This window comes from Monomorium pharaonis, chromosome 11 (genome assembly GCF_013373865.1).
Source record: "Monomorium pharaonis isolate MP-MQ-018 chromosome 11, ASM1337386v2, whole genome shotgun sequence".
Classification (NCBI taxonomy): Eukaryota; Metazoa; Arthropoda; class Insecta; order Hymenoptera; family Formicidae; genus Monomorium; species Monomorium pharaonis.
The window spans coordinates 15,984,134-16,009,753 of NC_050477.1; the positions used below are offsets into that span (position 1 = coordinate 15,984,134).

At 33.4% G+C, this 25,620-nt stretch overlaps 1 protein-coding gene across 5 annotated transcripts; it reads right to left on the bottom strand.

The window, feature by feature from the left end:
* Positions 1 to 84: 84 nt before the first annotated feature.
* On the bottom strand, positions 85 to 25,516 carry LOC105833256 (lethal(2) giant larvae protein homolog 1). Of its 5 annotated transcripts, none has more exons than XM_036293916.1 (16): positions 25,383 to 25,516; positions 14,169 to 14,266; positions 9,472 to 9,562; positions 7,473 to 7,714; positions 7,008 to 7,146; positions 6,152 to 6,339; positions 5,787 to 6,075; positions 4,956 to 5,715; positions 4,564 to 4,723; positions 4,360 to 4,499; positions 3,780 to 4,296; positions 3,412 to 3,692; positions 2,844 to 2,979; positions 2,388 to 2,605; positions 1,934 to 2,016; positions 85 to 1,627 (listed from the first exon to the last, which is right to left on the bottom strand). In XM_036293916.1, exons 1-16 carry the CDS (start codon positions 25,464 to 25,466, stop codon positions 1,520 to 1,522), a joined length of 3,534 nt encoding a protein of 1,177 aa, XP_036149809.1. In that variant the 5' UTR covers positions 25,467 to 25,516; the 3' UTR covers positions 85 to 1,519. The 5 variants fall into 5 exon arrangements, with proteins under 5 accessions (XP_036149809.1, XP_036149808.1, XP_036149807.1 ...); XM_036293915.1 differs by having other exon boundaries at positions 2,388 to 2,587; positions 6,152 to 6,366; XM_036293914.1 differs by having other exon boundaries at positions 6,152 to 6,366.
* Positions 25,517 to 25,620: the final 104 nt, after the last annotated feature.

Genomic DNA, 25,620 nt, shown 5'->3' on the forward strand with positions numbered 1-25,620 from the left:
TATTTAAAGTTAAAATATTCATTCATTAAAATTTTGATCGTTTGTATTGTTTATATAAAAAAATCAGTTAATATAAAAATCCAATTAACGTAAGGACACATTTTTATTAATTTGCCTTAATTCAATTTTTCTTCAAATTTTTGTATAACATTATAAGATTATCGGCGCATGTGTGTGGTTAAGTGTAGTTTCTAGAATATGAATTATCATTTTCATGACAATCCTACCTACTGAGATCAAAATTATATGATATTTAATTGGTACTTTCGCGCAAAAAAAACCTAAGAAATTCACTTTTGAAATATATATATATATATATATATATATATATATATATATGTTTCTAAAAATTGATAAAATATCAAGAAACGTATTTTGCAATAATAGTCTATCATTAAGACTATCCATGCGACTATTTCGTCTAGAAAAAAAAACCTACGGATAAATGCAACAATAAAGTAACTATATCGGTATTATATAGTTTTAAGCGCTCGCGAGTATTCGAGGATTCTCTCGAAAATTCGGTGACACACTCTTCGGTAACGCGAAGAGAGGTAACTTAATGATTAAGCAACATTGATAAAAAATATACTTTTTAACGTGTTGAAACTCCTTACATCACGATCATCGACAGACGTTTTTCCTCGAATTTGCCACGCTTAATCTCCTTACTTGTTCGTTAAATATATAACTCTATTTTAAGTAGCTACGTTTTTGTTGTTTGAAGCATCTTTATATCGCATCACACTTCTGCTCACAAAAAACTATAACAAGATGCTCGAAACTTTCAAATACTGCAGATACTGCGGATGTCGCATGTCTTTAATAATTAAAAATATATAAAATAACAGTACATTTAAGGCTGCCTTAATTCAAGGTTTGTGATGTTTCGTCTATCTCTTGGTAAACTATAATTTTTTAAATCCTATAATTATATTGTTATACAACATGCATCAGATTCATTATTAAATTAATGAACAAATTAAAGTCAGCCATGTAAAACAATAGACCAAACCTCGTGTCAAAAATCTTTAAATTTATTCTATAATTTTGGATATTTTGATATGATACTCTTTCAAAATCATCTTATTTCCATTTATTAATAAAATTAAAAAAAAATTTTTCTGTAAAAAAGATCATATAAGAGGATTTATATTTCTTATATTATATGATAAATAAAACATTTTTAGGCCCACTTTCGTTAAAAATCATTGATTCCCTGTCAATTCCAAAAGTTATCCATTTGGAATACTTTTAAATAGAATACAATGATGTAGATGTCAATAAAATGTGTAAAGTTTGTATTAAAAATTGATCACTCGTCGCTCGCGGGGTGCGAATGATTATCGCTGAAATGTTGCGTAAAAATCTAAATATTTCTTAAAAAATCTACGATATATAAATCCTATCTATATCGTCGCTGTGTACAGTTTATTCAGTAAGAGTAATTAATTATTGATGGTTCTGTAGAGCGCAAAATTGATGCATGGTCAGCATGGAGAACCGATATGGAGCAGGTCTACGATCCAACCTCCTCTGGCCTAGCTAACGGCGCCTTGGACCTTTCTGTAGTGGTAGTTACTGTAGTCGTAGTGACCTCTAAATTGGCCAAATCCGCCGCATTAATCTGTAATATTTAAAATTTATTTATTACTTGATAGACGTTTTTTAATAAAAAATAGTAAAATCTATTCGGTTAGTAATTAAAAGCTTCACATTTATTTTAATGTTGTAAGTCAGTTGATGAATATCGCATGAAAGTAGGAGCGAGGAATAAATTAACAGAAATAAATGAATGGAAAGTTGATGCATTTAATAGTGGAAGGTCAATTGACTAATGGTACGACAAAGTACTAAAGCGTCAACATGAGATAATATCGAGGTAACGGCCGACACCAATTAATTATAATTATATTCAGTGCCGTTTGCTGACCTCGACGTTTGGGGGCAGAGTGATGGTAGCGTGTGTCGTTGTTGTTTCGATACCGCTGCATATCTCTCGCTCTACTGTAGTGCCTGCACAATAAAACAAATACCAAACAAAAAGAATGATAAAAAAATATAATAAATGCAAATAACACAAAGGCAGAAAAAAATAAAACAAATTATTCGAAAGTATTGGAAGGTAAAGACAAAATATAGAGTAATTGTAAAATCCAAGATAATATGTCAATATCCGTCGAGTCTGTCGATTAGTAATTCTGGAAAATCAGTGAAAAATACGTTGGCCTAAAAAAACTCGATTATCCACGCATTAAAAATTTTCAAGAAACAAGTGTACTCAAAGATCAATTTCTTTATGAATCGTCAATCTGATAGTCCAATGATTAGATGATAGATCTAAATAAATCATTTCACAAATTTAGATCGATTGCGATTTCACTCACTGTTTACGTGTTGCGTTTCATTCGCCTGACTCGTCTCGACTTCGCCATTAGCGGTCGTACTATTCGTGGTTTGCGTAACTACAGTGGTCGTTTTCACCACTAGTGATTGATTTTGAGTGGCTATCTCGGAAGTTCGTGAAGTCACCTCCATCTTAAGTCCTGCCAAACGATTGTGAAGCTCTTCGGAAGACGTCGCGTTTCTGAAAAGTGGACTGTTACTGCCAAAAAGAATGGCAAGTACATCGAATGTTGGCATTAATTAATACAGCGGCGAAATAAATTATCAAGCCATGTAGTATGTGTTCAATAATATGTTCATATAAATTAAATATATATACACGAAGTAATATTAAATAAAAATAATAATCCACTAAACTTACAAATAAAACAAAATTTATCATATATAAATAAATAATAAATTAAAATAAAATATCTGATAATGTCAACTGAACTTACAGCAAATGATCTTTAACACTGTCGATCGTAATATCTCCGATAGAACTTAAATCCTGACGGTCGTCTTCTCCATTTACATCTACACTACTTGTAGCCGGTCGCAGTGATGGTTCCTTCGGAGATTCTTCCTCTCCAGCTAAAAGACATGCGTTCACATCGACACTAAACGACACTATTACAAATAAGGACATTCCCTACTCGTTAATAGACACAAATGGTATAGTAATGGATTCAGTTATGATCAGAATACTCGGGAAGCATACATGTATATGCGGGTTATATAAAATATGCCAAGCAGTTACACATATACGCATATCGCGTTTACACAGAAGCTGGTGGTTGTTCTATTGCAATGTGTTAAAAAATATATTTGTCTCTTTAAAACAATTAGTTACAATTCAGATTTGGTATCAACTTTCGTCCTAATTTCGACCTCCTGTTCTGTCCGCGCTGTTCGCATCTTAAAGACTTGAGATTTTTAAAGATTGCTTTAGAAACCGTATTGAAAGTTGTAACTAAATCTAACTGTTACTATTTATTATTCGTATGGAGGATTTTTAATACTCACTGGTACCCACTACGCCATTTTCTGTGATAACTCTGTTCGCGGCTGTCGGTGGTTGACTTCCCTGCGTCTCCCCTTCGATTTGAGGTTCACCCTCGACAACACCTTGCTCTTGCGCGACTTCATTAGTATTTTCCGTGAACGATCTAGCATGTGGTGGTAAATTGAGCGCACAATGCGCCTTCGTCATTTTCGCGGTGGACAAGGAAATTCGTTGAAGTTCTGAACTCGAGTGAAGATATAGCGCTTCTCCGGCTTTCGTAAATATTAAAGAAGAAATACCACTAGAAGACGAAAGATATATATTGCAAAATCGCAAACGTTTGACATTAAGATACGAAATAAAAATATAAAAATTTGAAAATACAAACTTAATGTCCTCTCTCTTGATCGCAGCGGCATTCAACTGTCTTCTCAATTCCGGTATACTCAGCACCAAACAATCACCAAGATTCGTTAGACAAAGCAAGCAAGTTTCTTCGTGAGTTCCCACGGGTTCGACTTGACACGAGAATTTGGCAAAACCTGTTTTTCGTACCCTGGAACCTTCGTGAGCGGTCAATTTGTATTTGCAATATGGCTTCAGGGACGGAAGATTGAAAATCTTAAATTGTTCTTCGCTGGCAATTACAACTCTGTGCGTGGAAGTCATGTCGGGTCCGGGCGTCACACCCTTTTCGGCCTCGTAAGGTTCCGGTAACGGCACGCTAGATCCGTCGAGGATTGTGATCGCGATTACAGGTGCTCGATGCTTCAATTGTATCTCTTTGCCCAGTGTACAATTGACGTCTTCTTCCATTCTCCTCACACCAGCCGGTATAGCCAACGTGAAGACGTAAACCGTGCCATTGTTCGTGCCAGCCCAAAGTGTGGGTGTTGTATTTTGTACTGCAAACATATTTTAGGTCACTTTTACGATCACTAATGTTATATTTACATAAAGATACTCACAGCTAATAATATAACTTCTGGCAAAATACAAGCACCGAACCATAGAGCCTAAAGCATCGTCGACAGGCCTCGCTTCCACTTGTCTTTCCACTGGTTTTAATTCTGTTGGCGATGGATCACCACTCGGTGAAGAAGCAACACTAAATTAAAGTTTAATAATTACACATTGCTTTTCTCATATTTTGATTTAATTGTCAAACATACCTGTCTTTCTTCTTTTCTGTAGGTGCAGTATTTCGTGTAGGGCTATTAGCGTTTGTCCGACGTTGCGAACGTCCCTTTCTCAATCTTCTAAAAGATTCCCTAAGAGATTTTTTGAAAGACTTTCGTCGGGAGATAGGAGTGTCGCCTGCACCGGAAAGATCTGTAAGACATTAAATAATTATTTTAATTACAGTATTATTAATATAAAGAGTAAAACAATTTTAAATAAAAGTATGTGTAGAAATTTTAAATATCCATAAACATTTGAACTTTCACTCTCTAAATTGTATTCGTAGTTTTATAGAAGTACATAAAAAAAGCTAGTATAATTTGAAGTAAAACTTGTAAAACAAATTTAAAAGTTGTCTCCTTTTATCGTAGCATTCACATACCATTTGGATTAAGTGTGCATTTAACACTGACAGCTTTAGATCTGATGTAATCAAAGACCGCGAGTCCGTGTGCTGTGCCACTGGCGAGTAATCCCCATTCACTGTGTAACGCTAACGATGTGACGGCGGCTGGTGGATATAATTGTAAAAGACTCTGCGGTTGAAATCCAACCGCAAACGATATACTCGTTGTTCTTGGTGGCAGATGATCGTGACCTTTCCACACGAACCCGTCGCGATCATTGACAATGTTCATTGTTATGGCCTTTATCTCTTTATTGGTCGGCTCCGAAGAGATGACAGCAGTGATAATATGTCCGGCTGTGCCGGCAATTACCAATGTTGATGATAATGGGCAAAGGAGAACTTTTTTCACGGCGAGTCGCGGATCATCGGAGTATGGATCGAAGATTCCAACTTTTTTGAACGGTGGCCATTCATCTTCGTCGTCCTCCGGGGGTTGTTCAAGCACGTCCAAATGCTCGCCAGTGAACAAAATCGACGAATTGTACTTGTATAGAGGGGTCAGAGCAACATCGGATGCGTTCCAAAACCTGACGGTACCGTCCTCATGTCCAGTAAGCAATAACTCTCTGTTTCGAGGCTTATCAGGATTCGCCGGCTTTTGGCAGAGAATATTGCCGCCATCGATGGGCCATAACTTGTCTGAATAAAGATGCTCAGTCTGCGCTTTACCGGCTGCTACGATCGCTTCCCAAAGTTCCTCGGGTACATTAGGCACATGTTGAGAACAAGTCACCTACAGTAATATGAAAAAGTTTGTATTGCATATCTCTCTTAATTTTGCTATTTTTATTTTAAAATACTCACCGAGCTTGCATGTAGAGATACTAAGTAAGGCAGAGCCATCATCTTCCATTCAGGATTGTTCAAATCGATAGCTACTAATTCTTCCTCAGCCAATACTATAAGCGCTTCTGGACCGATAGGATTCTCATTGTTCTCTTCCTCCTCCTTAGGGAAGACAATGAAAAAGTCGATAATTTTAGATGTAAAATCAAAAACTAAATGTTTCTCCTTGGTCATAACAGTGATCGTATGTCGGTCTCCATAACTGGCGCGTTGCATACCACCGGAAAATAGCACGAGTTCACCGTGTCTACGAAAAAACCTTAAGTCAATTCTATAAAGAAAATAGAGAAAAGTAGAAATTATACAATCTCGAAATGACTTACTCCGCGGTAGGGTACACGAGAATTTTGGTGACGGCCTTGCACGGGAACGGTCCGTAAAGTGTCGTGGGCTCCGGCACGGCATCGCTACCCGGGCTCCAAAACGCGTACGAACCGTCGTTGTGCGATGAGACAAAACGATTCTCGGAAATCCAGTGGACCGATTCCAGCTGTTGCGTGGAGACGAATGTCTGCGCACGCGAAAACAAACCCATCAGCTGCGCGTACACGTTCCACCAAAGACCACCAAAGACACAAACGACAATCAGAACGAGCAATACCATCTCACAATTCATTCTTAACCCTGCTGCTTCATTCGATTTTATTTTAATCAATTATTTAATTATTATTTTTCTCAAGAATTACCATTCTTCTGTAGAATTACCATTACGGTAAAACAAAAGTTATTAGAGAGTTATTAGGGCTGATTATATTTGACTTATCCTTCAAATATAAAACAAAAAAAATTCTATATTAAAAAATAAATAAATGCGTAGTTTTTAATTTTAGTTTTTAATTTTAATTTCTTCTTTTTTTCAATCTTTTTAATTTCATCTTTTTCAACCTTTTTTAATTCAGTTCTTCACACACAACACACATTTTTAAATATTATAAAATAAAATAAAAAGACAGCCTTTTTCTCTGACAATCGTATCAAGAAAATCTATAAAAATTTATTTAAATTCAATTAAATGTATATCAGAAATGAATGGGCTAGCAGGGTTAAACATTGACCCACACTGTGTATTGTTTTGCGAAAAGCATGTAAGCGTTACAGCGTGTGACCATTGCATTTGCCAAAGTGTAATTGTGTATATACACAGAGATATAAACGAAGAGATAAAAACATAAGAGTTACCTGCTGAGCTCCTGGAGTGGCTTTATTCCACAATACCATTAAACCTCGATTGTAGCCAATCAGGATGTTGTCTGGATGCCCTGGCTGCTCAGCTATGGCTTCGACCGCTCCTGGATTTTTCTTGTAATCTTCCGGAACACTATACAATAAAAACAGTTTAAAGATGTTACACAGAGTAACCTTTTTTTCTTAAACAATTTTAAATTAATAATTAAGTTCAAAATCTAAAGTTATTATATTATTTTATTTTTAATATAATGTTTTTCATATATTTTTTAGACTTTCATAAACTTAATCAGAATAATTAATATGTATAGTTTAGCCTTGTAAAAATGCAATAATAAAATCTTCTCATGACAGGTAAAGTTTCTCTTTTTGCATAATCCTGCCAGCATTTATATTAAAATATAAAAAATAATAAAAATTTAAATAAATTAAATAACGAATGACAATCTAATGATTTACTTCTGCATTACGACATCTTGGTAGATAATATTTTCTGGGGTGACAAAAGTCTTCAAGTTTAGTAAATAAATGTTGCCTCCTTCCGTTCCTAACAAGAGATGTTCCCCACTGGATTCAAGACACATTGCAGAGATCTTCTTCAATTTTCCTTCCAACGATAACGTCTTTGTTTCTACTAGAGAACTTTCATTAATCTCCCATAAATGTAATGAATTGTCGTCGCATAAGGATACCACGCGACCCTGCAAATTACAATATCAACTGATCAGAAAATATCTGAAATAAATATTGGAAATAAAATATAATTATATTTGCTTTTCATTTGCCTCTTATATTTTTTTAATAAAATGTTACAAACTTTCTACTATCATTATCCTCTTCGATCTATATTTATATTTAATATTTTATTCGGCAGAAAGTTTTAACAACAGTTTTTATTTTACAAAGTCAGCATATGTTCCTGATATAGCGGAAGTAATAAAACGCCTCGAAATAAGTCAATGATGACCGCTGGCCTCTCCTATCATTATTTTTACACGGAGAAAATATTCGCATAATTTTGTGACTTCTCACGACTTCTCAATTCTGGTCCCTTTCTTATCTTACAATTGTCGCATGCATATACAAAAATAAAGATTTATAGCAAACGTAAAATTAAACAAATTTATTTACACTCATTTTTAAACTTATAACTTATATCAAAACTTTAATTGGAAAAAACAACCAGTGTTTTGTATTTAATATTATTGTAATGTTGAATTATTGGTTTGCCATTAAATTTAATAACAGGTTTAAGTTGCCTTTTAGAGTGTAAGCATTTAATAAATTAAATATAAACACTTTTTTAATCTGCAAGACTAAGTTTTTGAAATCATTATTTCAATTTTTTTAGGTATAAAAAATTTTAATTACTCTCTGTGTCCAGAAATAGTTCAAAAATAATTATAAAAAACCAAAATAAATAGAAAGTCAAATTTAAAATTAAATAAAAAGTAATAATAGATCTTTATCATAGACAACTACTACTATCTTATCGGACTCGAGATTTACTTGAAACCGCTTATCGTGATAACGAACGTTCATACTTATGCCGCGGTGCGATCGTAAGACCAAAAGCGCAATTCAAGAGCCACACCTAATTCGGGTAATATTATAAAAAATTATATATTGCAAATTATTATTAATTTTAGACAAAATTTACAAATTTTATCCATAAAATATCGTATGTAATAACTTGAATTAACTGATTAATATCTTTTATAACAAGTCACTTAAACAGCTTCGTTAGAAATACATTAAGATAATTTTTTAAATATTACTATTATCACTGGCTAAACGTTTACCTGCGTATTCGCTGGTAAAAAGATAATTAAATATTTGAAAACATGAAGAAAGTCTTTTTCCTACATTTTTATGACTTTAATTGCATTCCCCATTAATTGCGACGCATCATCGTGATGTGTCGTTGCACCCGTGTATTATTTATCAGTACACGCGTGCGTGAGCACATTGTACGGTGTCGTACGGGATTATGCAACTCGCTGGCAACCGCATAAGCGGAACACGGTGTCGCATTACTGTCGGCGCAATGCGTGCGATTTTAACGGAACTATCACAAGAATTAGCACCTTTCTACGTAAATCGCGAAACAATGTGGGTATGTAAAATATCTTAAACATAGATATGGAAGAGAGGCACGCGATATATGATATATATAAATATAGTATCGTTATATCTTATTGACTTTTTAATTGTATCTCTTCAAGAAAACACAAAGAATTTATTGTGTGTGCAAACAAATATAGCATGAAAACTGCTCAACGTGAACAAAATATATTATGCGTTTAAATTTTTCAGACTCATTTAATATACTATTATATTTAATTCTCGATATAAATAAAAGAGCGGTGCGTGGCGATTATCGCATATGATAAACAACTCTAAAAATTAGTTTTCTTATCTAATGTAAATGCAGTCATAATTAACGCATTAATCTTACCTCATTGGGCAGCGCGACGATCTTCGTGACGGCATTCTCGCCGCTTTCGACGGAATGTTGTCCATAAAACTCTACGCCTGGCCTTCCGAAACTGATGGTTGAGTTAAGGAATTCCAAAAGAAGAAGAAGTTATACAACAATATATAAATATGTGTCACACAAACGACAGAATAGAAACTCTTGAAACTCAGATTTGGAAATGATCGATTTAAGGATGTATCGGACATACAATCTTAGACAAAAGTGCATGAAATTTGAAATACTTAAATATCTGTCTAACGCATAGTAAATCTAGATGTAAGAAACTTGAACGATAGTTGGAGTCTTATTTTTACTCTTACAAAGGTATTTTCCATCTTATGGAAAAAGACGATCTTGACGGATAAAACAGCTAAAAAAATATAGAAGAAATAGTACCAATGTTTTGAAATTTTTTGTACATTTAGTATATGAATAGATGAAAATATCTGCCAAGTTTCAATTGTTTTCACTACACCGCACCGTTTTAAAGAAATAAAATATAACTTGAGATAATTGTGCATTTTCACTGTCAAAAGTTTAAACGCACAAGTGAAAAAAATCGCAAATATGTGAAAAATACCTTTGTAAGAGTAAAAATAAGATTCCAATTATCGTTCAAATTTCTTACATCTAGAACTAGTTAGACAGATATTTAAGTATTTCAAATTTCATGCACTTTTGTCTAAGATTGTATGTCCGATACATCCTTAACATGCTGACGATGAGAATTTCGATTATTCAGCAAAAACAGCTGTTGAACATACATAAGCGAAAATGTTATCGCATACTTTGTGAATTCTATAGTAAATTCCGTAATATATGACGTAAAATTATTATGCCATTGGACTGTGATGCACAGTTACAGTAATTACAAATTTTAAAGACAATCACTATAAATTAAATTTAATACTCTTTTATATAAAAAGCAATTTTCTTAGAGGATAATTCAAATCGTTTCTTTAAGAAAACTTATGGAAATTAATATTTTAAAAAATGGAAAAGTAAATTTATATAAATTTTCTCTAGTTTTCTCTTCAATAAGATTAAACTATATTTGTATTGAATTCTTCAAAGCAACTTTATTGAGTTAAATACTTGCGTAATGTCACTTATTTATTTTAGATATTATTCACACAGTTTTAATTTACACACATACACACACAAAATTCGAATAGAGAAAATAAATTTGCACAAATCAATAAAATTTTTACGAAAGAATCTTTTTGCTTCTAATTTTCGTTTTTATCGAAGACTTTTCGTTCGTTAACTTAAAATTTTTAGCATTGCATGGCATTCTGTATTAAGCACAAGGTGTCACCTACTTTTTACTTTCGATCAATATTTTCTGCGACCGCAATAGTGTAATTTCCAAACAAGATATGCTTTCCCTAAATAACATAATTTCTTGCTCATTTTACAAAAATCCGAATCCATTACAGCAACGTAGTCGGCTGGTTAGCAAAAAGTTGTCGAGTCTAAAAACGGAAACTAGATAAAGTATCATTCGAGTCGCTTCAAGTTACGGAAAGAGTTCAAGAGGCTCGTGATTAGGTTCAAATATAGTTAAATGTACGAGTGCTTGTAAAACGCGTACGCTCGACCGAAGGTTTCACCGATGCGACGATGAGGAGTGCCGCACAGATAATCGTGTATACGTATATCTATTGCGAAATAATAACGATTATCTGGTGATTACATAGTCCTTGGAAGCATCTGCTAACGGTGTGCACGCGGTTACGGTATTAAGCTGCCGACTCGCTGACGTACTGATTATTTTGCCACGACCTAATAGCATCTACGAATAAAATACAAAGCACGTCAATTTCGACGAATCGACAGGACAAAACTTGGATCACATGTTTTTTCATGTAACTTTTTTGCTTTCTTTTATACTAAGTCAAACACATAATTATACTATGCATCACACGTTTATATTTTCAGAAAATAATTTTTTTAAAATTCAATTGTAGCGTATAAATTTATAACATATTGTTAATAAAAAGATTATTATAAAAAGTAAACTTCCTAAATGAAGATAATTTTTTATTAAAAAACAAAATTTTCTGATCTAAAAACTGTAAAATAAACAGATAAAAGTATAAAACAAATCTAAATTTAGCGCAAGACCACTTATGATAAATTACGATTTAAATTCCGTATCTCTGTGCAAAAGTCAAAACAAATAATTTCAACAGTTATTCAATTTCATTTCTTTTATTATTCAAAATAATTGGTCTACAAACAAATAATACAAATATTCACATTTGTTTTATTTGTATTGTATTATATTATTTTGAAAAGCTGCAAATCGGTGACAATTTCAATTAGTTTAATGCAATTTTTAATTAATAAACTTTTTGCAATCGATAATTCCTGCATACACACAAATCAGTTGAGTAGACCTTGACAAAGTCGGAAAACGAGAACAACAAAATATTGCAAAACTGGATTCGCGTTGACCTTAATATTGTAAATTGTTGAAAACTTCAATCTTTCACCGTTCGACAGTCAGCGACCTTCTTAACGTTAAATGGTTACGAAAGATCGTGTTCCATCGAATAAACACGCAATAAAATTGGTCAGCAGTTCTCTTTCAAAGTCGAACATTTCGATCGAACGTTGCATGTGCATTTTAGTGAACAATCGATATCTCTAACTAAATCTTGCATTATGCAAATGCGGTTGGTTTTAATCCAAGAGTTCAATGCGACAGTTGTCTAACCCGGTTCTCCCGGTTATTCTTGATAAAATTAGAATTGAGAAACAAACTTGGGCCGATTTCTTCCAAGTTGTTAAAAAAAATAAGTTAGAGAGCCTGCATTAAATTTTTCAATTAAGGGGACCGTCTACATTAGAGGGTAAAAAAAATCGATGTTTTTTTCTTGCTTAAATCGATAGTATTTCATCCGTAGAACATGCTCCTGAAGTCCCAAGTATAGATTCAAATTATATCAGGCCGAAATGAGCACGTGCAGTGCGCACGTCCCGAGCGCTTCGAACGGGACGGCAAGTAAAAATCCCTAACGGTCTTTGAAAAGGTACATTGCCTGCTCGGAAAGAATTATTTGATAGGTGTTTAGGTGGGTATACACAAAAAATGCCAATGAAAGTTTTAATGCGACGATTTGGCAACTGGCCCCAAAACACTTCCATTGCGGCCGCAAAATCATTGAAATTGCTGCCTACATAGCTGCTGGAATTTTCAATGAAGGCTATTTGTCGGTTCTAAGAATCATGTCATGCATGGAAATAATTATTGGACCAGTATGCAGAGATGTTGCGGATAGAATAAACGGAAATCGCACGATTAGCCAAAATCGTCGTAGCAGATCTGTTGCGCAGGAAACGCGTACTTACGACAAACAATGGCTGTTGGAGAAGAATGAATTGTATGAGGACACTGACGACATTTATATGGAGCAGGGATAGTAGATTAATCGAAAAGTACGGATAAACAATCATTAGCAAGCTTTTATCAACCTTTTTCTTTGATTGGAAATTTTAAACGCGTTTTTCTCAAAATCACTTTTTTCGAAACTGCGTACACAATTAAAAAAAAAAACTAATCGATGGATCCACTTCTATTTTTTTTTAAATTAAAGGTTATTAAATTATCTTCTGTGTGAACCTAATATATAAATTAAAAGTCATGTAAAAAAAAAGTTATTTAAAAAAAGTCAAAAATTTTTCACAAAAAATCAATTTTTTTTTCAAAATGCCATTTTTATAAATTTTTTGTAATAAATGTATGGCTTTCTTAGGTTCACTTAGAAGCTATACTCATAAACTTTACAAAAAACTTTGGTTTTTTTCCTGTCAGTCGATTCTACTGGATGTTATCGTGTACGCAGTGTGGAAGGAATTTTTTAAGGCAGTTGTGCATTTTTGCTTACAACTTATAATTAAATAAATAAAATTTTATAATAAAAATTGTTTTGAGTACCTAAAGACATGCACAATAAGTGAAAAAAATCGCAAAAAGATCCATTACTTAGTTTCATTAGAAAAAAAAATCATAAATAAGTGCTTAATTTTGGCCTCCTAATGTAGACGGCCCCCTTAAGAACAAATGCATTCACATAATGCGAGATTGTTTTACGCAAACACCATCGTGGGTTCTAAATGTGAATGTTTAATGTTTCTTCAATAATCCCATGCTCCAAGCAGAGTGCAGGTTTATAAAACATACCGCAAGTGATTTATGGAGTCTTTGTTAAGCAATCATTCGCGGCACCACAAAACAGATTTTCCTATTGCGGCAATAAAAAAGTCATAACAAGTATTTATAACTGACTTGATATTTACGGCTGTAGTAGCTTTCCATTTTATGGAGAATATTTAGTTTCTGTTTAGTGAGTTATAATTAAAAATTTTAAACGTTCCTTTAATTAAAATTAAATAATAAAATTGAATTAAATTAAGTAACGCGTTTAATACAAAAACTGTTCCAAAGATAATGTAACCACTAATTTTTAACTAATAATAACAAATAATATATGCTATTTGAATTACTCATATTTTTTATCTTTCTGAGGAACAAAACCTCTCAAGGATTAATATATAGATTGATACGCGCGTCATCGAGTCCTGGCGGTTGCGTCTCGGGACCAGATTATAAATACCAAACGGGAAGAAAGGTAGACGGAGGCGAGGAAGCAAAAAGAGCAAAAGGATACACCTTGATGGCGCCGGATGCCGTGCCGATGATCATCAGCCGCAGACTCGGATCCCAAGCGAGAGCGGTTGGTTTGTTCGGGAAACCATGCTGCACTGTCTGCAATAAATAAAAGCGGATCCATTAGCGACGCTGATTTCAATCAATTTCCTGACATCATAAACAGAATTATGTTTCTAATTGTCTTCGTTGATGCGTTCACCATTTTAGATCAAAACCATTTAAGATCAAAGCAATTGTATCATATAAAAATTTTTCATTGGATTCATCTAAAGAAACTTTGTGACAAATTTAATAGTGTGTAACACTTCTCTAAATGTAGTGATTGCAAAAATATTAAAATTTATAACTACATTTAACAAATTACAAAAAAATACAAAATTATTGTTATTAATTACAAGGCATGGATTATGAAACTATTTGAAATAAATTTCAATCAGAATTTTATTGCTCAATTTACTCCCTAGATTTCTATTATGTTTTCTAGGAAAAACGGAATAATTCTATAATTGAAATCCACATACGCATTTCTGTCCATAATGTTGCACACACCTAACATGAATCTGGAGAAAATCTGCGTGTGCAAAAATTACAATACACGCATTGTAATTTTTACACACACACACGCACACGCACACGCGCGCACACACACACACACACACACACACACACACACACACACACACACACAGACAGACAGAGAGACAGAGAGACAGACAGAGAGAGAGAGAGAGGAGAGAGAGAGAGAGAGAGAGAGAGAGAGAGAGAGAGAGAGAGAGAGAGAGAGAGAGAGGAGAGGGAGAGAGAGGAGAGAGGGAGAGGGATAGGGAGGAGAGGGAGATGGAGATGGAGAGGGAGAGGGAGAGGGAGAGGGAGAGGGAGAGGGAGAGGGAGAAGGGAGAGGCGCTCTCTATAGAGATATAGGAGAGACATGAAGGAGACGGGGGAGAGAGATGTAAGAGTTGTAGAGAGAGTGAGAGATAATTTCTAGTGAGAGCGGACTGAGATACATATACTGCAAATAAATCAAAATAATGAGTACATTCTTACGCCCTCCCCCTGCTCTCTATCTCTCTCTACTCTCTCTCATCTCTCCTCTCCTCTCTCTCTCCTCTCTCTCTCTCTCTCTCTCTCTCTCTTCTGTGTGTTGTGTGTGTGTGTGTGTGTGTGTGTGTGTGTGTGTGTGTGTGTGTGTGTGTGTGTGTGTCTAATATATGTATTATTATTTCATAATTTTTATTCATTATATTATTATATAAATATATTTAAATCGGAATATATTAAAACATTTCTAACCATATTTTTAAAAAATCGTAACAATTTTGCGTATTGAATACGAATGTCACAATTAAGAATAGTAAATCATCACAATGTGAAATAATGTAATTCGAAAAAAAGTAGACAATTGCGTTACACAAAACTATACATTAATCGCGTTATTAATTTAAAGTTATTTCCATCTTCAATATAAATTTCCTAATTAATGCTCATTATCGTATTATCGAAATTTTTGTTTTCTTTCAAAATCCCAAGAATAACATTTGGCTATTTTCAATCGCCTCCATTCCCACTTTCAATTATTCAGCATCCTTAGAACATAATTAGGAATGGTATTGACAAGTTTTGGCATGGATATTAATGGTCGATTTAGGTGAAAGTTGCTAGCTAGCTGGTGAGACTCTCGCGATGAGTCAGATTTTGACAGTGCCCGTTAATCGAGCTTATCATGCCTGATGTTCATACCTACACGCGCACATACGTCGGCATACGACGCGGTATACATTCTCGGTTGCGGTAAACGTGCCTTCAAAAAGCAACCGGCGGCTAATAAAGACCCGCTCGGTGATGAAATATTGTTGTTGCGCGGTACCGGTGAATTCCGCATGGACCACGCTCATTTATTTCCGTGCCTTCCCACGGCCAATTATAACACCCGCGAGAGAAAATCACGGAGTACGCAAGTACGTCCTGGAAATATGAAATCTTCATACAATCTCTTTAAAACTCTTAAATGTGTTGAGGTACACAAAATAATTTTTAAAATTAAATCAAGAGCCTTTTAAACAATAATTTTTTTCTTATCTGAAAAATTATCATCGTTGCTTCAAGGTGATTCTATTTTAAATTATTAATTACTATCGATATATACCAAATTAGCAATGCAGATAAGTCTCCTTGGATAGAAAAAAATTGCGTTTCGAAATTATATATAAACGATGAAAGATAAGAATTTATTTTCCGTGAATTGATTGTGCAAAAAAACGCAATTAACCTTATTAATCATTTAAATACCCATAAATTGCCTTTTTAAAAATAATTAATTTTAATTAACAATCAATAAAATATTTAATATTATTTGTTGGAAAATTGTATCAAAATAACTACAATTTTTTAAGAAAAAAGAATCGCAATTCAAAAAAATATTTCATAAAAAAGTATAATATAAATTTAAAAACTAAAATTGAGATCTTAAAATAAACACACTGCTATTACATTTTATTTTTATTTGGAGTCTTTATCATAAAAACTTTTATTATAAATATTTCTGCACATGTTTTTACATTCTTTCACATTTATATATATATATATATATATATATATAAAATCAAGAATAAAAATTTGTTATAATATATGTATAAACTATCGAAAAAAAATATATTATTTAAAATTATATTACTCTTCAAAAGTTTTTCTCTAAAATTACAATTAAAAAATTTCATCATTAAGAATTTTCTTAACAAACTATGTCAAATCCACTCGATAAGTAGAAACATGTACAGAAAAGGAATATTTTCCTATGTGGAACTGGTAGGTTTTTTATAAACCTCAGCGACGAAGATTTCATCAAAATTTTTGTTTTCGACTGCGGATAGACATATCGACCTGAACCGTCGCAATTAGAAAAACCGGTGTTCCCGAGCCTTAGGAATCAGAATTCCCATTTCCATGAGAAAAGGTGTCACTACCCGCAAGTTATGCTGAACATATTTATGAAAGATACATCCTAACGAGAGTTAAAACGAGACACTATTCTGTGTAACAATGAAACGCGTGTCCCTCTCTGCTTCTTTCAAACTAAATATGTAATGAAATTCGCGAGCAAGTAAACGAAGTAGTAAGAAAAACTTAATTTTGCGAAACTTGCATGGAATTAATTTCGTCTTGTAAACAACTACAATTAAATTAAAAGATTCATCATAACAGTCATTTAATTATTTTTTCCTAAAATCTGAAGTTAATTTAATTTTTATTTTACCATTATGTACCTCTTAACGATCGATATGTTTATAAACGGTGAAGAAATCGACTCTTCAATGTAAATAAAAATGTAAAAGTAACTTTGCATCGGTCGCGAGATATTGACAAGTTGTTTACGAACTTCAAACATGGAATAGGGCTTCAGAATTACATCCGCACTGCGCGAAACAAATTGGCGAACGCTTCTTCTCTTCTTCGCCAAAGTGTGTGACACCTCTTCTTTTCATTTACCACGCCTTTTACGCCTTTTCCTCTTTCTTTTCTGCCTCCTCAAATAACGCGAGCATGCGTCGATGAATGGGCACTATTCGCAACGTCCCTATTTTCGAACTATTCGAGTCATTTGCATACCAGGAAAAAATTGTCCAGCAAATATCAAGGTGATTGAACCGTTTGCTTTACGACGGCACTAAATCATCATTGGCATCAAATTCCAACATAAAAATTCGTTTTAATCACGTTTTAATCACGTTGCAATTATTGAGAAAAAATACATATATAGTTTATCTAAATAAAAAAAAAATATATATATGTTTGAGATTAAATTTTTCCGACAAAGTTATCATAAAACACGTATAATCGATTCAATTGCGATGCAGTTACGAGAACGCACCCAAGCAAATACGAAAAAAGGGAAGGTCCCGAGGATCTTATCATATTTTGTTTGCACATAATGCCGATATCATTTGCTATCTGCGATATATATTGAAGTTTCTCGTTTGGCATCGAGGTATCGAGGAATTGAGGAATTAAATAAAAGATATCAAGTACAAGAATCATGTCACGTTAACTTGTTAAATAAGACTGACTATGATGTTAACAATATCAAGAGTTGTTATTTTTAATTGCCAAATTAAAAATGCATATTATTGATCGGAGCTATTTAATATTAAAGTAGAAAGAATAAATTTCTAAATTTTCTTTTTATATAAAAATTGAAAATTTCTTCCAATTACGCAGGATGACAAAATCAATATTACAATTACAACATAAAAATGTTACAAAATTTTAAAGAAGATAATAATATAAAAAGTGTGATTTTTTTATTAATAAAAACATAAAAAGATATAAACTTATTTTTTTCGATCTTAACATTTATAGAATAACATATAAATTATGATGAATATTGTAATATCAAATTTTGATATATCAATCGTTAGGTTAAAGATTGCAAGAAAAATTTTCTAAGATATGAATAAGAATGAATCCATTGAGAGAGAGAGAGAGAGAGAGAGAGAGAGAGAGAAAGAGAGAGAGAGAGAGAGAGAGAGAGAGAGAGAGAGAAGAGAGAAAAGAAAAGACATTGAATCAATCAACTTATTATTAGTTGGATAATCATATTCGAGACTGTGGGTTTGTTATCGTCACTACAGAATTTTAGTCTTGCACATTCTCTCTATGCATTTCGTGGAACTACTTCAAGAATTCACAGTGCAGGGAATTAAATCGCTATAGGGTTTCGCGATAATGCACACGACGCGTTTATGGCGTTATCATGTCGGGCAGATATGTTGGGAATACTCTTAATGTAACGAAAAGAATCAATAATTCTCAATTGCGCGTTTAAATACACATATATTACTTTTATCGTCAATATTTTATCAATTAGCATCGTCAAACACTTTATTTACAATTTAAAAGGGATTTTATATTCTCTGAAAATTTAATTTATAAATAATTTAAATCGTTCCTTCAAAATTGCAGCTCAAGTAAATTTTCATTAATTTGTTTCTCATTTATAATAATATTTAAAAATATCTAAAAAATCGCATCATTTTCGTGTTTTTATAAATATTGATAAATATCGCACACCTGTCAACAGTTAAATTTCAATAGTTTTCTCTTTTTACATTAGTAAAATACATAGTAAAATTGGAATGCTTCGGACTTGTAATTTTTAATGCAATAACGATATTTTTTGTAGTGCCCTTTTGCAGTGCAGGTGCAATATTGACTTGTTGATTTCTGCGTAATTCACTCGAAAAAGTCGTTCTCAGTCACTCGTGCGACTGATAAGAGGTTTCCTGCAGATTGCATGTAGACCCAATGGCGGAAAATTATCTGCGCGGGGGCTGTTGCATGCGTGCACCTTGGTGCAGGTTCGTCTCTTCGAACGTTTGATCGCACGTCCAATGGAGCGTAATGAAAAAAAATGTCGCATTCAATGAGAACCGCAGCTTTGTAATACTTGAACGGTTATTGTCAGCCAAATGCCGCATGTGTTCATCATTAACCAACTTGTTGAGTATAAATGGTCGTTCGTTCCTGCACCACTTTTGCAGAATATCTTATTCGCAAGTAGCATACCAAGTAAAGGAGCAAATTTCTCGGGAGTTCAATCGATTTTTTTACCGAAAGTCTCTTGAAAAATTCTATGGATTCTATGGAATTCAATTCAAATATTGGTGCCATATGACGACTGTAATTTTCAAAATTCGCGATATTAAATTTTACCTTAATTTGATTAAAAATTATAGACATCTTTTTAGTTTTTAGATAAATTCGTAATTTAGTAAATATTATTGCATGTAATGTAACACAAGATGTTATTTTTAAAGTACTTTTAAGATCTACATTATGCAACTTTATCTATTTTATTTTTAGAGATTAAATTTATTATTTTTAATTAATATAATATGTAAATAATTTAAGCGACTTTGATAACAAGAATTTAAAATGATAATTCACTTATTTATAGTTCACTTATTCACTTATTAATGCGAGTTGTTCTCGCATTATTATCAAATATGTCATTGTTCTGACAAAATAAGAATAGGACTTCTTGACAATTTGAACACAAATTTTGTCGATAGAAATTGAATTAAGTAATCGCATATTTGAGTTAAAAAAATTAATTGAACATCAATAAAATTAAAGGATGTGGTTAAAAAAAAAGAATATAAGCGACAAATACTATTAACAATCAAGATAAAATGCAAGTAAAAATAAGTGAATCATCATTTTAAATTCTTGTTATCAAAGTCGCTCAAATTATGAATACGCTTGATTTCAGTAAACATCAAAATTTTTCGTGCAGCTACATAAATTGCGACCGTCTGTTACCTCCCGCAGCAAGATTAAGAGAAAAATGTGCAATTAAGTTATTATTAACAATCGTAACGTTATGACACTTTTCTCGACGCCTTTCAAATCGCATTCTTGCCATGGAAATTCATAGCATTTCGTAAGCAAATACGTTCCGATACATCAGATACATGCTGTCGACTTTGAAGCCTCTCCCTTCCCCCGCCCTTTCTCACTGGAATACGCAACCGATTTACGATCGATGCACGGAATACCTGCGATCGAATGAAATCGCGCGATGTGTTCGCGAATAAATAACGCGAAGTAACGAGTCAGTGCAGCGTCTAGGCGAGCGCGAATACCTTCGCGCGTGATTGTATGTTCTCGGCATTATCGCGAAGTAACGACGTTTCGCAAATACATTCCTGCGTATGCTACGGCTCGTAAAACACCAAATTTCGAACAGTCGTCCGTTTATCTCAACGCGATAATCGCCGATAGTGGAATGACACAAGATTATATTTTTTGACTTTCAACGAGATAACGGGATGCGCGTAGTTTACTGTTAAAACGCGAGACGCCTCTTCCTTTTTTTATATAACGTTACCTTTACATAATATTACCGACGTAAAGTGGAATTGTTCCGTGCAAGAAATGCAAGCGTCTTCGACAAACGAGTCTTTCATTTTGCGGAGAACAAAATATTCTAACGTTTGTAACGGTATTTGCGCTTGAATATATAAAATAAAACAAATAGATATCCGAGAAAATAATTATGTTGGATAATTAAAATATTTATGTAGGACACTCAAGCATGATGATGACGCTGCAAAGAGTTTTGACATTCTAGCGACTAGCTTGAGGATCTAATATAATAATTAGTTACGTCGAAACGTTTGGGTTGGTATTGTGAATAATAATAAGCTTATGATTTATAATTTTACATCTTTTTTTGTCCAGTTATTGGCTTTAATTCACTTTGAATATCTTTAATATAATTATTTAAATGGCCCAACATAATTAAATCTGTATCTAGCTAAATTTGTAGACACTTCAGAAAGACTGTTCTTTTCATGTATATAATCTCGCTCCTCCTCTCTCACAAAAGATTTGTTCATCAAAAATGTTATATTTCTTGCTGAAAGCACAATTTGAATGACTTTACAAAAGAAATTAATATAGTACACATTTTTGTAAAAAATGTGTACTATATTATCGCAAGAAGCATAAACGTAGCGTGTGTTTATGCAGCTAATGTCGGATTTCTATGTCAGATTGACAATTCGCTGACAACGACTCTTTATAAGACGTAACGTAATAAGACGGCGTAATGTAGATGCGAAATAAGCCCATTATACGGTACGAATAAATCGGTAGCAGCTGTATACAAATCGCATTACGCGATGCGGAATTTCTAAGAATTGATGAAAAATCAACTTCTAATGTCATTCTTCGTGAAATTCAGAGTCAGTTTCTGGTAGCGGAAATGTCATCGACTAAAAATAAACAACTTTTTGAGAAGCCTTGAAAAATCTTGGTAAATAACAGAACATTATATATTTAAATTTGAAACAGATTTCGTTGTTAAAAATAAATTTTAAATTTAGATTCGATTATTAAAATTCAAAAATATTGCAATAAACAAATTTAGATTGTATTTCACATCTTGAGGGAAAGTAAAAGAAGAATGTTATGAAGTTATGGTATTTCGTGTTTTCCAATTGCGTTAGTTGTGACGCTGACAAATAAACAAGAGAAGTTTCTTAATTAATTGGTTGATTAATCGCATTATGTGCATTTGCACATAATTAAAAAACGCATCTATTCATTTGTTTTGATTTTTTTCAGCGTTGACTGGATCCCTAAGACTTAAGATTATCGCAAAGTATATAAATGCGTTTTTAATTAATCGACTATACATGGTATGTAGAGGAGAGAAGGCAGATTATGGATTAGATGTAGGGTTATGAAATTCACGATATTTCATATATTTTGTGTTAAATTTTAGGAATAATCATCTAAATTACTTACACAGTATTCAGATGTTATAACATAGTCACTGATCATGAATATTGATTGTGTTGTCATACAAGTATTTGTATTATAGGTGTGTATATTCTTTACGTCATTAAACAAAATATTTCGAATATTAATTTTTTAACTTTAGTGTAACTTAAAAGGCTTGAATATGGCTTTCAAATGACACAATTAAATTTAATATTTGATGTGATGCGTACATGCATTCGATCTGTAAAGTTATATTATCTCTGTTCAAAGTTATGGACTACTTATGAATTTCGCGAGTCTGATTATAAGTCCCATAATCCCTTCGAATGTAATTTAGTATAATTATACCTTTTATTTCATTTATTAACCAATATATATTGTTATAATACTTTATAATTGTATTTCTTCAATGCCCAAAGTTGCAAGAGCCAAAGATTTTTACATCTCTTTTTGACACTTTTTTGTAATACTGTGTACAAAATACTCATATTGACGTGCAAAATCTGCCAAGAGCGTTAATTTTTTATCTTTTAGAAATAAAAATAATTTTGAGAATATACGATATATTTTATGGTAATGTCTCATATTCCCCTACAGGTTTCATAACGGTAATCTTTTTCCCTCTTAAATAAATTATTAATTGTGTTCTTTATGTATATCCGAAGAATTTCTGCTTATATCATAATTGGTAGAACTTTATAGGTAATAAACTTTTACCGACAAAAATTATGCCACATAAATATTTACTGAGTTATTTAAATAAAAAAAATAATGGTTCATAACTTCCTCTTTCTTATAAGCCAGAAAACAACAGCAAGCGCATCTATTCGCGTTAGTTGTATGCTACATCGTAGAAATTATTGCACCGTAGTCTCTTTCGCAGCAGACGGGTAAATAAACTACCGCTGTAGCGTAGCTGCATGGGCAACGAGCAGGGAAAAGAGAATATACAGGCAGACGATAAAAAGATACCATTGGTACAGACGGTAACTTGATATACCCGGCGAAACGAATCGCTCGAACCTGTCTGTATGCACGAAGAGACGGCCGTTTTCCGGCCAGAAACTGCAAAATTTTTCGCGACAACTTTTTGATTCACAGAATAATCCTATTCTCCCCCTTTTCTCACATGTTTCTAATCATGTTTCTAAAATCACGTTGGGAAAGTAAATGCTTGTGTAAGTCCCCATGCAGGCATGCAGGATGACACTCGGGAAATTGCAGAACTTAAATAACTGTTATTTTATAACGAGTGAACAGAAGGAAATGAATAAAAACGAAAATAAGTGTGTGCCTGTAAAAGAAACTTATTTTTTTCTTTTTTTTTGTGTTAACACGTAATAACGCAACAAAATATACATATGTAAATTTGTGAAAAATAAATGTTACGAAAAAGATCCGATGATTCATCTTTTATGTTGTCATGTCAAATGAAGATCATCCAGAAACTTGCGTGCCTTAGGTACTTTTGAAAAAATATCATATATACTTTTTAACATTAATATCAGTAAATAAGAGAAATACCTAAATAAGAGGAGACAAAATTTCAGGTAAATTTTTTTTCCCGGAAATGGTCGCCCAGACTAAAATATTCTGAACACATATCACTAACAATGAGTCATACAACTAACCAAATTTGCGGCCTTTTTTACTTTTCATATTCACAAAAAAATTTTGTTTGCACACATTTAAATATATTATTAAAAATGACAAATTTCTATGACATATAATGATTATTTTATTTTAGTATCGTTTTATTTTATTTTGTTTATTAATTATGAAATATAATAGATATAAAGTTTCAGCTACGTTTCAATTTTCATGTTATTATCAATATAGATACATTTGTTTTGTAATTTTGATCCAACTTTCGTATAAAACGACACAAAATTTAATCCCATTAAACTATGTCGATAAGTACACGTGTGTATAAAAATGGGAAATTAATTACAGTTTAAGAGGAATCTGTTAATAGTCGAGTATAGTCACTTAATTTCTCGTGTAAATAATTGTCTGAGATATATTTTTGTTTAATCCCAATTAAGAGTCAACATTATTAATTACATGTAAGTATTATCGATTGTTCTACGATTGATTAGTAACTGAGATCATGTGTGTAGACACTTATCTAATATTTTCTTTAAGAAAAAAATAACAAAAATATAGTTATAGGTATACTCGAGTAAAAAAAAAAACTGCCGTAACTGATAATGAGCTTCATTTTCTCGTTACCGGGGTATAAAGACGATGCATCGCACCACAGGTGACTTCCTGGGTTGACGAATAGAAAAGAAAAATACCTAAGAACAATAGAACAATTTGTTTTCGACCGGCAGATGTTGAATTATATATCGCTCGCAAATGAAGGCGCAAGATCCCTCATTCATGCTCATATGCTCGCGTCATTTAAAAGTTTGTTTTTTATTCCTGCACTGTTGCACTGGTGCAATAAGTTAGAACAAGACAAATATATTTTTTCACATTCTAACTTATTGCACTAGGTCTCCACCGATTGAAATTCCTCGCCGACGAAAGTACAGGGAGACAGAGAGAGCAGAAGGGTTAGACCGGTTTTGAAATCGAAAATGGGTTTTCCCTTACGCGGGAATGTGCGAGGAATTTCGGATGGACGCGCACGTGTTTCCTGCGCCTCCACGACAGGATTTCCAAACAATATGTTTTCCCCGAGGGGGCACGAAAAATCCCTCCCCCCCCGGGAGTGATTCATTCGGCCGTCTCTTTCGGACGACCAGGCCGAATCATTTTAATCGGATTGGTCTGGCAACCACTGGCAACATCGCCCCGTCGACCCGTTCGTTTCTGCGCCCATTCGCGGCGTGTTTCGCGCGCCGGGTGTGGGCGAGAGAGCCTCCTTTGCTATCCGTCTCGCACTCTCATTCTCTTTCTCCCGCTCGCCTTCGCCTACCTTTCGAAAAGCGAAGAGGTCCTTCTGCAGCTTCTGCCGCTCGGCCGTGGGCTGCTGGCCCTTCCCCCTGATGAACTTGAGCATCTCGATTTGCCGTTAGCGTTGCTCTTCTCTCTCTCTCTCTCTCTCTTTCTTCTTTCTCTGATTCTCGCTCTCCTTCTCTTCTTCCTTCCCGCGAGGAGCACACTACGCGAGGAGAAGCTCGTTCGTCGCACGTCACACGCAGGTACCGACACGC

Bases quoted from the DNA above. Each gene is read 5' to 3' on its own strand.
- LOC105833256 (XM_036293914.1), bottom strand. From the start codon at position 25,466: ATGCTCAAGTTCATCAGGGGGAAGGGCCAGCAGCCCACGGCCGAGCGG. The intron at 6,076-6,151 runs GTAAGTCATTTC...GTTTTTTCGTAG, and splicing joins CTCGTGTACCCTACCGCGGA to ACACGGTGAACTCGTGCTAT. The intron at 2,606-2,843 runs GTAAGTTCAGTT...TCTTTTTGGCAG, and splicing joins AGTGTTAAAGATCATTTGCT to TAACAGTCCACTTTTCAGAA.